The 18793-nt window shown below is 39.5% G+C and overlaps 1 protein-coding gene across 2 annotated transcripts in view; it reads right to left on the bottom strand.

Annotated features, from left to right (window-relative positions):
• The window catches only part of sema3bl (sema domain, immunoglobulin domain (Ig), short basic domain, secreted, (semaphorin) 3bl), a 63324-nt gene that overhangs the window by 24228 nt on the left and 20303 nt on the right, over positions 1-18793 (bottom strand). For both annotated transcript variants that reach the window (XM_051424469.1, XM_051424468.1), the window contains exons 3-4: positions 14032-14094; positions 5679-5798 (exon numbers count right to left, since the gene is read on the bottom strand). In XM_051424469.1, coding sequence (XP_051280429.1) covers positions 5679-5798; positions 14032-14094 — 183 coding nt within the window. The remainder of the gene's footprint in view (positions 1-5678; positions 5799-14031; positions 14095-18793) is intronic.

Here is an 18793-nt window from a genome sequence, read left to right as displayed (position 1 = left end):
TATATGTTCAAGTTTGTGTCATTTGTTTTGTTTGATTGTGTGTGTGTGTGTGTGTGTGTGTGTGTGTGTGTGTGTGTGTGTGTGTGTGTGTGTGTGTGTGTGTGTGTGTGTGTGTGTGTGGTCCCCTGTATGTCGTTACCTAATATGGTGGTTTATTATGACACTGCTCAGGCAGCTCTGTCAGTCACCATGAGGACTTCAGTTTGTGTGTGTGTGTGTGTGTGTGTGTGTGTGAGAGAGAGAGAGAGAGAGAGAGAGAGAGAGAGAGAGAGAGAGAGAGAGAGAGAAAGGGGTGAGGCAGAAACACACAGTTTTAAAGCACAGATCAGAGGTTCATATGTTTTAGGATTCAAGATGATTGTTTTCTCAAATATAAAACCGTTTTTGATGACAAAGAAATGGCGACACGTTTGTTAAATAAACTATGACCACCATAAACCATAAAGTAGATGAGATGATGCTCTCTGAGAAACTATACTGTTGCAGACAACTAATGACGCCCCTTAGGTCATAAGTTTACATCAATTGGTTGGTGTACTAGAATATTGCTAAATGCATTTCTTTGTTTTCATCTTTCGATGAAAACATGAAATATAGCGATGATTAGCTGGCAGCACAGAACAATAACAGCTTGTCCAATGCTAATACATTTTCAAAACATTGTTTGGCAGTAAGAGAGCCTATTTCTTCACTTCACCACAGCTGATGCAAAATGAGCCTATTCCCCTTGTATTTCTTGCTACATTCATACGTTTTGAGTAAAATCTGTGTGACAGACGGAACCACAAGACCGAGACGGAGAGAGAAAGGTGGCTTGAGAGAGATAGAAAGAGTATGTGTATGTCTGCCCCTCACTGAGATGAAACACCTAGAGGGTCAAAGATCATCCCACCCAGAGTCGAGTCCGGGGGCTCTCGGCCCGGTCCTCTCAAGAGGTCAGACAAACAAGACGGGTGTGTGTTCTCCACCAGTTAACGATTGGTTAAATAAATGAACAGACTCCCTGTGGTGCCGCCATTTAGACAGACACTCTGACAAGCTGAAAGGATGTGCTTGTGGTGTGAGTGATGGTGGGACACACACACACACACACACACACACACACACACACACACACACACACACACACACACACACACACACACACACACACACACACACACACACAGTACACGTACACACTCAAGCAGGAGGACAACTGCTATCTTAACATCAGTCAGTCAAGACAGCTGAGGTGGTTTTAACACTCATACAGCTGACACAACCTGGAAGTCATTTCATACACACCTGGGCATGCATGCATACATGTCTCTATCATAAGCACTTCTCTATGCAGCAATGTCAATACCAAATACCTCCACCATGATAAACCAGTCATAATCTTAAGTTATTACATACTTTAACTCACGGCTAAAACTTTAAACTGCACACGTCATTCTAGTCTTTTCCTCTTGTACCTGCAGACATCTGTGAATGAAATGCACCACAAACATCAAGTTAAAGGGTTAAACCATTACTATTTAACACTTGAACTTCCAAAACTATGCCTCATTTTATATTAGTCTGAATCAGTGCAAAACAGCACAAATACACACAGGGCTTGACTGTTTGCCAGCAATTGATTAGTTCAAGGGGTCTGCTAAAAAGTTCCTGGACAGCAACTGTGTTCTCAGCAGATCAGAGGATTCAAACAGGTGACCTACTTTTTATAACTGCTCAGTACCACCCATCATGTTTAGTTTTTGCTTTCATTGTTCTCAACCACGCAAACCACTATATTCTGTTACTAGGCTCAAAGTTGTTCAGCACGAGCAGAGGAGGACGTTTGCTGTTTTTCATGATGTGCAATAAAACCCAGAGTCCAAAATCCACACTGAGGTTGACAGATTGAGTGGGAGGCAGAAAACGGCATCAAGGAAAACACACACATTGTGACGAGCACCTAAATCCACAAGAAAAAAAAATTCTTAAACGCACCTTCTGTGCTTTATATGTACACATATTCCAGCACACAGACTTCCCAATAAAAGGTTGGCACTCTCCCACCCCCCTGTCTCCTTCCCTTCCTTAGCTCTTTGCCAATATCCAGCTTTCGTTACTCCTCATGCCCAGTTTGACCCCCTCCTGCTGGGAAAGGCAGGACTTCACACTTGGTTGCCATCTGCCGTGAAACAGCAAACTACGAGTCTGTCTTAATAGCTCCATTCATTGATTCTTGTCTTTCAAATGGCTCCAAGTGCGGGACTCTGCAGAGGGTCCCACTGAGCTGAGTGGCTGTGTAGAGAGCCAGCCTGTGCGGTTGAAAAGATGTATAGAGGGCCCAACGCTGCAGCTGAGTAGCCCTACAGAAAGACTCATGGCAGAGCTGCCTGCTGAGGCTTAACCTTGAGCCCCCGGGATCCAGTTGGAGCTGTGTTTTTCTAAAAAACATCTTGGCACCAACCATTTTCATTCCATTACCCTGTTTCCTCCACTGGCCTGCATGTAGGCCACCCATTGATTCCTTATCATCTCATATGTTCAGTACAGTGGGATCCTGTCTCTATTGTAGTAATAACATTTTGTTATTCTTCATACTTTTAACCAGTTACCAACCATTCCTTGTAACATTCCTTTGTTACTTTATACAGACTTTTATCAACTTTGGATTAACTAAACATCAACTGAGTTAATACTTACTAGTCTGCATTCATTTACTTAGTATCAGTTTATCTGGTGTTACAGTAACACTTCAAACATCACTAAGCAATATATATTTGATTTAAACCTACAACTAAAAGTAATCTGGACCACAAATGTTTGTGGTGGCAGTCCAGCCCTGAAGATCATGCATTTGCAAAGCTTCTTTCTCTTTTTCACATAAAAGATTAAAATAAATGTGTGTTTTCTGGACTGCATTTTGCTGTGTAGTTCAGTCTCCCAGCTTTCACCAATCCCCCAATACACCATAAATCCATGCAGGCAGCTGTTTCCTACAAACGCAAGCTAACTGTGCACCTTATTTATCCAACACTGAAAGGCAGAAAGACAAAGTGAACAACTTGCTGGTGAACATAGGGAAGCGTTTAGCTTTTCTCAGCTAAAGAGTCAGTGGACGCCAAACCAGAGCTAAAATGAAAGTGAATATTTGATTTACTTTCTCGACATGAATGTCATAGATGGGGACTTGAGTTTGCGACTCGGACTCGAGGCGCACTTAAGTCGCACACACAGAGACTTCAGACTTGACTTGGACTCGTGCTCAAAAGACTTCAGACTCGACTCGGACTCGGATTGTGTTTTCTTTTTTGGCATATTAATATTGAGGAAACTCTGAAACGTCTGACGAGCTTAATGTGATTCCTTCCTTTTTTTCATGGTAACCATGGTAACCATGGTAACCATATTACGCATTGGGTGCGCGCCTCGTGGCCTCATGCACTAGTACCTCGGATGACGACTATGGCGACCAGCGGCACGCAGCTGCTGCTGTACCATTTGTGATTACATTTGGTTATAAAAACTTCAAACAGGACGGCACCAACAAAAGGAGCGCTGACTGCAAAGTCTGCAGTACCCGAATCAAGGATGCTGGATCCACCACATCAAATTTTATCAGGCGCCTGAAAACTCACCCAGATAGGTCAGTCACATTAGTGCATATGGACGGTTAGCTCAGCATCAGCTATGTAACATTCACTTAGCTTGCTACTAGCTTTGTAACTGAGTTTGCTTGTCGCACTTGTTTGCATTGAGTGGCGTTGACATGACTTAAAAAGAAGAAAAAGGTCGGGTAACCTTAATCATCTACGTTGCCACCATCTACTGGCTAATGTTAACCGTAGAAAAATACATAGTTATACTGTCGGCTTACAGGCAGGTTACAGGTTAATTGTTGACCATGTAACGTTAATGTTACAGGTTTACCAGGTTACCATTACACTGAGTTTGAGTGAGAGGATAGAGGAATGTGTCATTAGAGACCCAGTGTAATTAAACAATACGGTTCCAGAGTGCAAACCTTGGATGATTAGTTATTATTGCATGAATACTAATGTTAGATTTACAAGATAACAAGATTACAAGATTACTTTATTTGTCACATACAGAAGTCCCAGAGTAACATGCAGTGAAATGTCTCCTAGTTACTCCTAAACTGGCCTTATAAATAGAATAAATAAGATAAATATGAATAAAATCAAACTAATATGATGTAAATAATGTAATTAAATATAATCTAAATAATGTAATCAGAAATGAAAATATGTGCAAGGATGTGTGTATGTGTGTGTGTCAGGCTGAGTCCTGGTGGTTTGGGGAATGGTCAAGTTGAGTTCTGGTTCAAGAGTCTAATGGCCTGAGGAAATAGCAATATTTTCCTGTTACCCTGAGTTAGTCTATATCTTTTTTTAGCAACCCTCTCTATAATCAGAAATAAAAGATTGATATATAGCCTGCAACATTAGTTTAGATCCAGTTTTTCAACATGTGGTTCCAGATGTGTTTTGCTACACATAAAAATGTTAGCTATATCATCCAGATCTTATTACTATAATTAACAGCCTAATTTTCCATGTTGTTCATCTACAGGTTTTCTGAATTCAACAGAGCAAAAAAAGTGGCCAGTGGCAGTGCAGAGGGACAGAGCAGCCTTGACTCTTTCTTAACAAAACCAGGTGTGCAGATATACAGCCAGGGCCATCCCAGGCAGAAGGCCATTACTGAATCCATAATACAGGATCTCATCAACTAATCAGTACTGATACTGTATGCTAATAGATAAAGGAGTGATAATAATACAGTAAATGCTTTGAATTTCTTAGATATAGCTGTGCATTTTTCTTAGTAGACCGGATAGCAGCAGATGACAGAAGGCTCATTACAACCAGAAGAGACATATGACTTTTATTTTTTAGAGACTTGAGACTTGACTTGGACTCGTGACCAAAGACTTCAGACTTAACTTGGACTTGCAAAAAAAGACTTGTGAACATCTCTGATTGAGTGTTCCCCCATCTCCTGGATGTGTAAGTAAGCAGCTGTTTGTTAACATTTGCCAGTAGTATAGCAGTACTATATTTCTGAAAGATAATTTCTGAGTTATTCTTCCCCCTAGTGGTCAGAAATAGCTTCATTAACCATCGCTTCAGTTTAATGAATAAATCAGTGTCTGTATCAACCCGCATTTGTTCACAAATTGTCCAGCATTATTTCTTACTATCTTTTATATCACACTGTCAGCTGAAATTTATATTTATTGTTGCCAAATGGAAGTTCATGACTGATAAACTAGAATAATACCACTGGAGAAGTTCATACTGGGCCTCAGGAGGAAAACTTATAGTCCAGTCCAGCCTTTGTAATGGCTACACAGTACATAAAAAGCAAATGTAATTTACAGTTTCCAAACTTTTCCTTTAGGAAATGGAAACAACATCTAGTAAGCATAGAGTAAAATATGTGTCCTACACATCTGTGACAGCAATATATATAACAGAGTTTTCCTCAAAAACACCAAATAATTGTTACTTTGTGCATATAGTTGCCCACACAAAGGAGTTATGTGTTTGTCTTTGTGGGTGTATATGTGTTTTTGTCTGTCAGTGGTATGCTTATGTTTTTGTGTATGACTGATGTGCTGAGACTTTCCAAAACACTTTGTAGGCCACCACAGACCCCCCACGCTACACCCAGCTTACCTCTCCTCTGTGCCCCACATTGATGAATGCACACATGGGCTGGAAGGCCCCGGTGCCACAGGCCAGGAGGTGGGTACGGTTGTAGGGCTGCAGGAGGCGAACAAAGTTGGCACACTCCGTCTGCAAAACACAGATACATACACACAGATTAATACCTTATATCTCAAAGAAATATGTTAAGAGGTATAGTATAATATATGTTGTATCAAATGTTTTGCTATGTCTATTTGAAGTTCAAGACTACCAGGGTGACCTTATGGTGTCCCTGTACTATTTTGTGAACAAAGATAAAGTACCATGTATAACTTTCCATTTCACAGAAAGATTTAAAAAAATAAAAGTGCTGTTTATTAAATTTTCATGGTAAAGCAGGATACCTGGGTTTACCCAGGTACAGGATGTGTAAATTTAAGTTGTTGCACACGTTACACACAAATACCATACTGTACACACACACACACACACACACACACACACACACACACACACACACACACACACACACACACACACGCACACACACACACACACACAAACCCTTAAGGGCCCTTAAATAATCATATAACACAGTCCAACAGTAATTGTCATCCAAAGGCAGATAAGATGATTTTCAGAGTATTAAAGAGAACCAAATTGACTTCTTAACAAGGCTTATTGATCCCACATGTTTGTAATGAGGGCCAAGAGGAAAAGAGCTTTATTCAATGAAATGTGATAGCTTCAGTGTCCCACATAGGACTCGTATCTTGGAGTTTTGGATTTTTGACAAAAGTTACATGCTGATGTTTAAGAACAAGTTTCATCACATTCGGGTCAAAGGAACTTTGTCAAGATTTGTAAAACATGAGAAATGCCTGGGTGCCAAAAAATAAAATATGATGATGTGAAATGTTAGTTTTGAGTGATAAGGAATATGAAGACACCAACAATAACTTTGAAATGAACTTTGAGCTTTTAAAAAGAAAGAAAGACAGAAACAAACTATTAATACTTAATTAGGCATTTGACTTCATATCAGCAGAGATAGAAATAAAGACAAAGAGAAGAATTCAAGTGGACAATGTTAGAAGGCCAGGCACAGACACACATAAGAGTAAGGACAAAAGAAGGGTTGCCTGAGGAAATGAGCACTAAGAAGTTTCTGTACTACACAGAGGTCCAGAGGAAGCGGAGGGCACGAATACTTCCTTCTTCCTGTCTGTAACAACAGCAGCTGACAAAGCGGGTGTCAGCTGAGAAGGACAGACCAGGTGTCATTGTCTCAAGTTAGCAAGGTCAAACTCATAGGTGCCTAACAGGCGTCTGGTGTGTCTCAGTATAAAAAGTCTGTCTGCACTGTGTATTTATATCTAAATATCGAGTGAGATGAGTTGAATGTAAGCCAAGCGTATTGGTGCACGTTTCTTTACCGTTTAAGCGTGTGTGTGTGTGTGTCGTTTCCTGACTTTGATGTTTGCATGCGTGCTTGTCTTTTTGTGTTTTTAAAAGTGTATGTGTTGTGTGCAACAAATTAGTGTAATAAATCTGTCATTTTGGGTTTATGTGTGGCCGGCGTCCCTCTCAAAGTCAGAGTCAGACACTCTAACATGGACCATTTCCTCTGAGTGCTTTGAGGCGCTGCAGACCTGATGTAAACCATGTCACTGCAGTACGAGACATAGTTTACATCATGATATTGCCCTTCACTGCTGCCTCATGTCTCTACCCAAACAAAACCAGACCGGTAATAAACTACACAAAAACACATTTGTATTAAGAAAGCTTTCAATCAATCTAAATTTTAGATTTTTTAAATTATTGAATCTATACAAAGAAAGGAGCATCTGGGTTTCATACATTGTGTGTGTGACAAACCAGTGTAAAATTTATATCCAGCCTAGTTGAATCATCTCCTGGAGGGGAAAAATGTAAATGCTGGACTTAGATATATGAGGTCTAGGAGAGCCTACCAAGTGGACTAAGAATGAATAGAAATCTGTCTCTCCTATGTTTCTTTTCTACTACTCAGGGAGTTACGCTAGAGATCTCTGCGGCCGAGGAGAGCAAAGAGTGGAATGAAATGTTGAAAAGGGGAAATATGTTTCTGCTCTCCCACCCTGTGATTTGGGGTTTTACATATCTGTGTGGTCTCTCGGAGATTAAGTGGTAATAAAGGGAGTGGTGTTAAACAGAAAATGAAGTAGTTTGATTACTAAATCTGGTCCTTCTCACTGGGAGATTTCAGGGAGTTGTCTTAACATCTAGCAAGGATTGAAAATTGAGACATTTAATCACTGCATAAACAGCAAAGGTCAGGGCTATTTTGTGGAAACAAAAGCTTGCATTGTTAATTTATTAACCTTTGGATTATCAAGGGGAGTATGACTGACCACAAATTCTCTTTCTCAGCAATAACAAGCTGCTCAGTCACACAGTTTAAACTTTGAAACTGCCCACGAAAACCACAGTTTTGTGCCTTGGGGGTTAAAAAAGGTATGTTTAGCATTTTAAACATCCAATTATTACTACATTGGCTCTGAAACATATAATTAATTAACATAAACAAATAAGAACATTGCCAAGACCTCTAGTAGCCTGACCTGGTCTTTACAATATGCAATACTAAGACTGATTTCCCATGGTGTTAGGGGATTTTGTAGCATGGTTCTATGCTTCTAAACAAAAATTTAATTTCAAATTCAATAGCAGTTTAAGGTGTGAAACAGCAAAATCACTTCCACATGTCCAAAAACAGTACAGTACTGCTGGTTGAGGAACAATATCCAATCCAGTGGATTAATTACAAGTTATTTGAAATGTAACTACTTGGATAACAGGTCTACAGACGTCGTATGTTTTTCAGTCAATTGAAAGAGAAAAACCTGCGCTGAAAAAGCAGAGAAGGTGACTCCAGAGATCAAGAGTGAGACAAATGTCTTCTTCATGACAAAAAGAAATAGGGTTAATGGCACAATGTGGTCTTTATTTTGAGAAATATGAGCAGTAAGAGTACCATGGGCTACAAATCATTTTAATCATGGTCTGATTTGTTTACAGTAAGTATAACACAGCTCCACAATGTGGCGATGATACATTAATGTTTAAATATGCTACACAAAGATGCATTCAAGAAATTTGCTCAAGGACCAGGAAAATGTGTCTCATACTATTTCTTCTCCAAGTTTGTCCAGGGCAGGCTGAAAGCTCTGAACTTTCAACCTCTTTGGTCAGTGATGAATGCATATGATGGAATTTTTGTAGGGGTTTATTAAAATGTGTATCAATCAATTCCTGGGACCCAGAGGAAAAGAGGCAGAAACAATTCACCAACTAACCAGCAAAGTATATCGACTCTTTTACATTTAGCTAAATGCCAATGTATTTTTAGTTTTAATTCTGAAAAAACGATTTTGCTCTGCATGCCTAGAATCAGCGTCATCCACCATCTAGCATTATCCTTATGCTCAATTAAGCTTTAATTTGCATAGCGTGTATCAAACACTGAAGGGGAATCAAGGAAGTTTGGGCCAACAATGAGCTGCTGCTTGGAGAATTTTACTTGATAGGAATTCACTTTTGTGGTCATAGACAGTTTATTAGCAATGTCCATGGGGCACAGTGGTAGAGCTAACATGGAGCTGACCCAGGCTGGGCGAGGCAAGTTTGGACATGGAGAGCAGTTTCCAGTATAAACAGCCAATGTTCAGTGGAGAGAAGTCAGATTCTGTAATACTAACAGGATATGAGGACCAACACATTCATGTACACACACAAACACACACAGATATGCACATGTACAAGACTACAGTGAACAGGACCTCATACACAAACACAATCACAGACACACACAAACATCATAAAAGCAGTTCAAAGCCGGACAGCTGGATGAACTGCCTTCTCTAAGTCTTTGGTCTCAGCAGCTATTTGATCCTCAAAGACACCAGTTTTCTCTGTACTCTTGATTGATTTCCAGACTGCACTGAAAACATTCAGTCACGGCAAGAGATTCTCGCCAAAGTGCGTGAGATGATTTTTCCGAAATATCTACCAGCTACTCCCACATTGCAAAATCAAATATTCATTTTAGGATAGAAAACCACAATCACCTACTTGACTTCCTGGCAGGCACAAAAGCTGCAACCAACATTTACCAACATATTGGCAACGAAAAGAGTTGCAGATGGGCAGAGACAGACCACACTTGTGTCGCTGGCCTCTGCAGCATCTTTTTCTCATTAATATTAAACAAAAAACTATAACGAGTCATAAAGGGAAGCTGCTGTATCGTCCAAAATCTGGAGCCCACATGTTTTACTGTTTAGTCCTGCATTATACTACAATTTAAACAGTTGTACTTACAGACTTAAGAGATTTACAGTTTCTTTAACTTGAAACACGATTTACTAATGCACAGGTCAATATGGAGAATGAGACTGCATCAATACACTGGTCATATTTTAGTCCCATTAAAGACCCAGGAATAGTTATATTTATGTACCCTTCTTACGTAGAAAGTGTATGTTTTCAAATTTATTTGGACGATTTTGGAGAGATGATCAACTTCTATTTTTGTGACTTATATACTATATATCATGCTTCCACTCCTGCCCTCTCTCTAAATCACACCTCGATTACTTTGTTTCCAGTCTATTTACCTGTGGTATTACTTTTCAAAGAGTCCAAATACCTAAACGACAGAACAGCAACAGTCTGAGATTAATCTCAGCCTTTTAAAGTTGAATTGTGGATAGGTTTAGGCAACTAAAACTACCCTTAGAACGTAGAGGGTAGCACACTGTACAGCAAAGTCTTCCTACACTTAGAAAATGGGACTACATTCATACAAAGTGGAGCTGATCACAGCTCTACTAATAAAGACAAACCATGGGGGAAGATTACTGACTCTATCAAGCTTGTCGTGAAAGAACAAAGCTCAGAACTGAGCGTACAAATCGATTGAGTTCACATAGAGTTGTACAGAATCCTGACTTGCATACACAATGTCTGACTCTTTTTCTCAAAGCTTAATAATCCACACACTCAACGTCCGACTTGCTATCTCTGTTCCCTGTGTTCTCAGAAAGTTTCATTCGCGCTCAACATGCAAAAGTTGAACCCACTGGAGATGGAGGAAGTAAGCAGAAGATGCAGATAGAGGAAGCAGAAAAAATTTTAAACAGCCAGAGCAAGACATTGCATGCTTGGCTGAATTCACCGAGTGCCTCCCCTCAGCCTGTTATTTATTTGTCTGAGCTGTAATTAATGATGGTGGAGGTCATGAGGTTGTGACTCTGGGAGGAAACACTATCAGTAAAAACATGTTTAGGGTAGTAGACACTTGTCAGTAGAAGACTGTGGAGACAGGCTTTCATTACAGAGATAAAAAAACGACATCTCCTTTCTTTATCTATTTTTCACAGTAAATTACAGTTATAGTTTTTTTTAGATATTCTCTTGAATTATTAAACCTGGATTTATTACAGCTAGCATCTTTGATTTCACCATCTTTCCTTAATTTGCCTGGAACTCTCTCTCTCTCTTTTTGTCTCTGTCTCAAATGTATTATTGTTATACGTCTTTCTCTCTATCACCAAACACACACAAAAGTGTGTCCAGAAAACAATTTGAAGACCTTTCACCTTTCAACCTCTTCAACTTTTTGTCAAACACAGTTATGTTTAACAGATGCTGTCAGCAAACATATAAGATTGAATGTGTGTGAGCGTGTTTGTGTGTCTGTGGGTGTCTTTTGCTTTGCAGATGCCACGGGATACAGCAGTAATCCATCTAATCTGACACTGAAAAACTCAGAAACAGAGAAACGTGAAGGAATGCAGAAAGATATCTGTGTAGTTTAACATAAGCAGGGAAACATCTCTATCTGTTACTCACCAAATCTCAAACACACCACACACACACACACACACACACACACACACACACACACACACACACACACACACACACGTTCTTTATGACTCCTTTGGCACAAGTAGGTAGAGTTACACACATTCTGTTTTTAAGACCTGTCCAATAATCCATTGTGACTCCTCTTCTCCACTATGGACAGTACAGTAGCACACACATACACACACACACACACACACACACCTAGCGCTGTATGAGCCTTGTGAGCAACGTGCAGAGGAAACACCTAATAAAACTGATATAAGACACCCAAGACACACCTGCCACTTCAAACACAGAGAACATATACATACAGCCACACACACACCTTCTAAACCATTCCAGATGGAGGTGGCTGTCAGACTTTTCTCCATGAGCAAAAAAAGGCAAAAACTTCATACTTTTTACAACTCTTACAACTGGGTCTTCATTTTGTGTGTATGTGTATAAACCAGTAATTAGTGCCTGTTTATGTATTCTGAGCACCACTAAAGCCACTGAGAGCTTCTTCCCCATGTCTCAGTACATCAAAGAAACGATATTGCAGAACAGAATGTCTTCTAGCAAGTACAGCTGAGGTATAGAAATGTGATTAGTTTTGTATTTGGTTACGAACTAAGTAAAAATTTGATCTGATAATAATAGAACATGAAAGGTTTAGGGATCACAAAACTTATTACAAATAGGGTTCATCCCCAGAGGTCCATGAATGTCTGTACAAGATTTCATGGCAATCCATGCAGTAGTTGAGATATGTCAATTTAAAAGTGGTGGACCAATCAACAGACTGACATTGGCAACCCAGCTTCACCACTCGCATGGCTATAACTCACTACTGCAGACCTTTTTTAATTCATCACATCTTTCCTTCCTGTTTGTGTTCATCATTATCTTCGTCATCTTCTCTTTTATCCTCCTCTTACAGTCTACTTCTTTCTCTTTCATCTGATGTGGAGTTGCTTCTTCAACCTCCTCCAGGCTAACAACAGAAAGCTGAGTCAGCTTCTGAGGAGGTAAACAACTCAAGGTGCTGACACATTCCTGGGCACTGGTTCCTTTTCATCACAGTGACTGCTTCAGATTCCCCCTCTTCTCTTTTCTCGTGTTGTAAACATGGTTATAATTAGATGAACACTGTCCTCCCTTTTTGTTTTTCCTCTTCTCTCATCTTCCCCTCTCATCCTGTATGTAACCCTCCTACATTTTCCTCCCTATGTCCTTCTATTTTCATTAATTCCATCTCTTCCTTCCTCCCTCTGTATTTGGAGCACTCATTAAGCGATACAGTCCTGCCTATCTTTCCTCCTTCACAGGGACCATAAAAGTTTCTCTTTCCATGCATCTCTCCGTCTCGGTCCTTTATCTTCATTAAGGAAGAATGGCCTTATTCATGGCAATTTTATAAGTTCATTATGGTTATTAAATTATCTTGACTGTGCGAGTCCTTAAATAGTCTATAAGTTTAGTGTACATTATCTTTTGAGGTGGGGGAACAGAGGGTACCAGTTGCTGCAGGGTAGGAAACTGAGGTATCAGCAAAACACAGCAGGTACTAAACTGTCTGACTATGCCATTTACTGTACACTTAGTCTGCTATACTGCTTCCCATTACAACATGTGCCATTTGGGGACTGCTGTTAAAAAGGGGGCCTTATAGTGCTGCAAGTGCATAAATATTTTGTATCCTGGGTCTCAAATGTCTTTCAATAAATTAGAACTGGAAGATACAGGAGAACCACCAAAGGAAGAATAGAGTTGAGACTGATGTGACTACTGGATTCAGCTGGCACTCAAAAGTCTCTGGAAGCCCAAACACCAACTTGACAAGCCAGGGTTTGGAGGACATAACTGCCTTGCTGGGAGCTGTTTCTCTGTTCTTCACTGGAACCTTTTTGGCATAAAGTATAGAGCTGCTCAACTGCATAGGTCACAGCCACCTCATTTATGGAAAAAGCAGGGTCAGTTGGGTTCATTTTTGACCATGTTATACTGTCAGAGTTACTGGAAACAGGAATGAATATCCAACTGCAGACACGAAGGCTCAGCTGGTAGAATGAAAGGCTTAGAAGACAGGGCAGGCAAACAAATTCAAAAGTCAGCAAACAGACAGGACATTGGCAAGAGAGCTGGTTACAGGCAGGAAACGTCTTGATGTCAACAGCAGCAAAGTAACATACAGTTGACAATCTGAAATTAAACTGGCCTCTACTGTATATGCCATCTCTGAAGAAACTTGAGGACAGCGTTCAGGTGAAGCAAGGTATGGAAAGGTCCAGAAGAGACACACAGTGAGTGTTTCTCTGGGTTTATTTCGACTGAATACAAAGCAAGTTTTACAAACAGCAAGAGTGCAAACAAAATGAATGGGAAGACAGAAGTGGACACAAATCTAAATAGGAGGAATTAAGCCTAGGGCAGGTCTCTGAGAGTTGCAAAACTTAGCAGGAATGAGCTGTTAGTTGCTTACCTGTGGTTCCTTCCCCGTTTTAATGCAGTCCTCCCTGTTGCCAGGTAACGGCGGCCAGTAGATCTACGAAGGAAAAGAAAGATGGAGAAACAGAAGAAAGAAGAAATATGAGTGCGATGATTAATGACCTCATAACTTTAATAAATGCAAAAAAACACCTTATTCAGCCATATTACAAAATGTAATTGCTTTTTTCAACTCACAGGCTTTATGTGACTGTTAATGCAATCAAAACATAATATTCATTGCATGTGTCGTTAAATTTGAATTATTTTCCCTGCAAATGTAACTTTCGAGCAATTAGAGGCAAATTGAGCGGAACAGATCTTCTACATGTGATGAAACAAAGGCTTTGGAATAAAGAGCCAAAGACTTTGGGAGTTCACTTTTGGCTTGTAAAGCTGAAACCTTGATTGAGATATGACAAGACACATTTATCATTCCAGTTATATACTGTAAAAAGATGGTTCACCCAAATTACAAATAAACATATTTTCTAGCTTACCTCTAGTGGTATCTAGCCAAGCAGATCATTTAGATTTTATATGTCCAGGTTTTTAGATAATATGTCTCTGATATTTGTGGTGCTCAATAAACTTAATTTACTTTCAGAAAAAATTACTTCATAGTGACCTTTCACCTCCACTGTTTTGGAATAAAGATCTACGTACCTCAAAAACTCTACAGCTAAAACCAACTTTAAAATACATTTTAAAAAATCATGTTTTTTGTCAAATGTGCCAAAGCAACAACCTGAATGACTGGCAAATGAAGCCAACACGAAAGTAACAGGAACTGCAGTTTCTCAAACGGCTGGAAACAGAAATGAGTCTAACTTTATAATGCCCCATATTAAAATACCCAAATTCACTGAGTTTACAGTCTTAAACAAAAAAACTGTTTCGGGCCTTATAGCTAAATTGTCCCGTTCATGACAACCATACGGGGTGTGAATTTTGGCTTGAAGTTATGCATAATTAAGGGCATGGCTGCTTTGAGTGACAGGTGGGTGCTGTCACAGGTGGCGGTTTTCAGAAACCAGGCTTTATTTAGCCCAACTCAGCTCCACCCATACTCCACATCTTTGCCCATTTTTGGATTACCTTGGAGTCGGCAGAGTTAGGACTGCCAAGATGGCAATAGCCAGTTGATACAGTCTCTGTTTTTACCACACCATACTGCCCATAAAGCCAGAAGAACAGGCTACATGCTTTTGCTACTGGGATATGTTACTCTCCCTCCCTTTTGCTATCATACCACTTAACAATCTTAAGGGACTCTTTGGTGTCAATCCTCTGTTTTGTGCCTGGAAATAAATTTAAGCTTTTGGCTGCAATAACAAACAAGAAAGCTGTCTGCCAGACCCTCAGAGTATCCTAACAAGATTATCTGGGGCCTAAAAAAAGACATATAAATAAATAGAATTTGAAATTTTCAAGTTCTCACAGTATAGATCCAAGATTGCTTGATTAGGAAAGCCCCAAAGTCCTCTCATTCTGCCAATTCAATAAGGAGAAGAGGCAAATCTCAGATAAGCATGAATTAAAAATTGTGGGGAATAGTTTTCACACAGCTTTCATCAAATGAAAAATGAAATGAAATTGCTACTGAAGAGGAAAGCCCAAGATTGACTCAGTATTTACACAATGACGTGTATAATACTGTAGTTTCGTGCAGACTACCAGAGGGTTTTTCTAAAACAATAAGTCTTTGTCTGGTCCAGTAGGAAACTGGTTATGTTTTGGCTAACAGGGAGAATAGAAACCAGAGAGGAAAACAAATGGCTCTGACTTGCATTATATGTCTGATTATGTTCAGTGCGTATGGAGAGCATGTGTGTGTGTCAAGGGACCACTGTGGTCGCTATAGGGATTTTTGAGAGCGTATGAATGGGAAGTAATAAAGTGATAGTAACAGAAGTAGGGAGATGATATAAATTGAGTTTAAAGGATGAGTGAGTGTTTCTGCCTCATTGGCTCAAAACTGAACCCTGATCTCTTCTTTTGCTCATCACATCCTGAATTTCATATCAGCAGTAAAAGTTTGAGGCAGATTTGATCTCTTCTGTCATAAATCCCAGAACATCACAGATTGAAATTCCTATATGTATAAAGGGTGTGACACTGGACAGCCTGGAAATACTTAAACCACTCTAATATGTTGTAAGTTTAAGAGCACAAAAAGTATAAATTGAGAGAATATTGAAGAAGTCTCCATGGTAGTGCAAACTGCCTATTGGCTCACAGAAGGTATTTCATATTAACCCATGGTGTAAAAAAAGTATTTTAGGAACCAACCCTGTGAATGTTCTTAGAAGTTTAAAGGAGATTTAAATATATTTTGAGGTTTTCACAGAATTGGAGGGATTTGTCGTGTCTCCGGCTTTAGAGGTGCTTTTAGGCAGATTTTGCAACTTGAGTCAGGCTGTTTCTCCCTGTTGCTAGTTAGCCTGCTGCTGGCTGCAGCCTTATACTTGTTGTGAGGACATGACTAAAGAAAGCAAAACTATTCCTTTAAGTTACATCAGATTTTCAAGAGAACAACACAGTTGAATTGGGTTTCTAAGTATAAGTATTTTATCAGTGAAATTCTTCAGCATAAATGTTTCTGATGGACTGCTCCACCTTCACACCATCTGATTGGAGCCTGCTTTTGTCTAAAACCTGGCTTGCAATTGTGGGAATCCATTAGAAACAATCATTTATTTCATGGCTGACTGAAATGAATGAATAAATAAATTAGGGCCGGTCTAAAACTTGGCTTGAAATGGTATAGATCTCGGGACCTTTCTTTGGCATGTTGCTGGACTGATATAAATGTGTGCCTGTCGAAAGGCCTGGCTCACACACACACAGGCATGCTATCAGGCTGCTTTAGACCAGACTGACTGATACCGATATACTGCGAAATCAGGCCCTTCCTAAAACCTGGCTAGCAATGGACTGAGTCACTGTACAGCAATAGTCAATCCATCGTCCAAGAGTCCCGCTCCGCACGCTTTAGGAAGTATGGCCGACCTCCATCCATGTTCCTCCCTCTGTTTAACTGTTTCTTGACACTCCATTAATGTGACTGCCTCTTCAGAGTTCTCTTCAATTTTCTGTGTGTTATATCTTTGATCTTTGAACTTGGAACAGTGTTTATTTTAACAGCAAAAGAACAATCTATTCAGAACTGGAAACCAGTGAAGCCAAGCAGGATGGTCCGCAACACACGCTGTCCTTTAAACATCTAGCTGAAATCAATCGTAACTTTTATCTTTTAAACTAAACAGGACCTTTAAAAATGTCAGTAGCAACATTCGGAGTCCGCCAAAGTCATTGAAAGATAGAAATCCTCAAATGACGTCTTTGTTCATGTTCCAGCTGCTAAACAACCTGCAATAGATCAAAACTCTCCAGTACACTTTACACTTTTCAGATCAGATTATACTAGCTGAGGAAAGAGACTTAAAAACAGCTGGAAATGTGATCGATCCCTCTTGTTTCTTTTACAATGTGCATTTAAAATATATCAAATAAATGAATTATTTTTAAACGTTACATATTTGTTTGTGCACTCAACTTGTAACTCTTACTTAGAAGCAGTGAAACATCTGGGACACAAGCTACTGTAAGTAACAACATCATGCTGCTGCATGCTAATGTAAGCAGATGCTTTTCCATTTTGGTACCAGTCAGTTGTAATTAATGCACGAAACCATTGGTCTTCTTTGTCAGCTCAGTGGGCCAAAGCAAAATTTGGCAGAGGCAAAAAGTCTTAATCATGGGATGTGATGAGTTTATTTTGATGAAATCAGGATGTAACAAGGCTATAATTGCATGATTTAAATACTGGACTGAAACATTGTAAGAACCTTTGCACTCTTAAATGCTAAAACTAACTTAGAAAAACATTTAGTCCCTTGGGAGAAGGTTTACATTTCAAAACAGATTCTGTTTTTTTCAACACAACCCTTTTGTTATTGTGATGCCAAAGAGATTACTCCAGAATTAAGCTTTACTAAGTAAAGTGGGACAGAAGCCATCTCCAAAATCACCAAGGAAGCAAAGCAACACAAAATACACTCTACATAACTGAACACTGTACAAAATAAACCTTGTCTGAACATGCTGAAACATATGACAAAGTCTTTGACAGGTGCCAACCACATATTCAGGCCAAAAAAAACAAATACCAACCATACCTGTTTATGTTTTAGCAAGGATAAAGTAGAATATTTACTCCTTCCTATGAAACATTTACATGAACTAATTCAGTATTTGTTTTAGCTTTTCCTGGATAATTATCATTAAACAAATTGTTCCACTTCTCAGATTTGATTGGGAACTGGATCCAGTTTGGACAGAAACACATTGGGTGCACTGATTTAATGCCATCTGACTTGTGTTTAGAATTACACCTTACTGACATTTCCAATGTTAATATACTGTTGCTCAGAGTTATAGTGGAAAGGGTGGCAAACTAGGGTTTTATGCCAAAGACATGTTGTAACCTCTGGTGGGCAGAGTTTGAGCTGGAAACTACAAGGGCTGACTCACAAAGTGTCAACCCACACTTTAAATTTAAACCAACCCTAAATTTCAAGGAATAGTTTTGGGATATAGGCGTAACACTTTCTTTCTTTCTTCCAAAAAGGGAGATGAGAAGAAATTTTATCATGCTGCGTTATCTTAGAACTGGAGCAGAGACGTGGTTAGCCTAGCTTAACCTAAAGTGTGAAAGCAGTTAAAACAACTAGCTCTGTCCTAAGGTGTTGGTG

This window comes from Dicentrarchus labrax, unplaced genomic scaffold, assembly GCF_905237075.1.
Source record: "Dicentrarchus labrax unplaced genomic scaffold, dlabrax2021, whole genome shotgun sequence".
NCBI lineage: Eukaryota > Metazoa > Chordata > Actinopteri > Moronidae > Dicentrarchus > Dicentrarchus labrax.
Note: the sequence above shows the minus strand (reverse complement) of the source record. Positions and strands in the feature narration are given on the sequence as shown.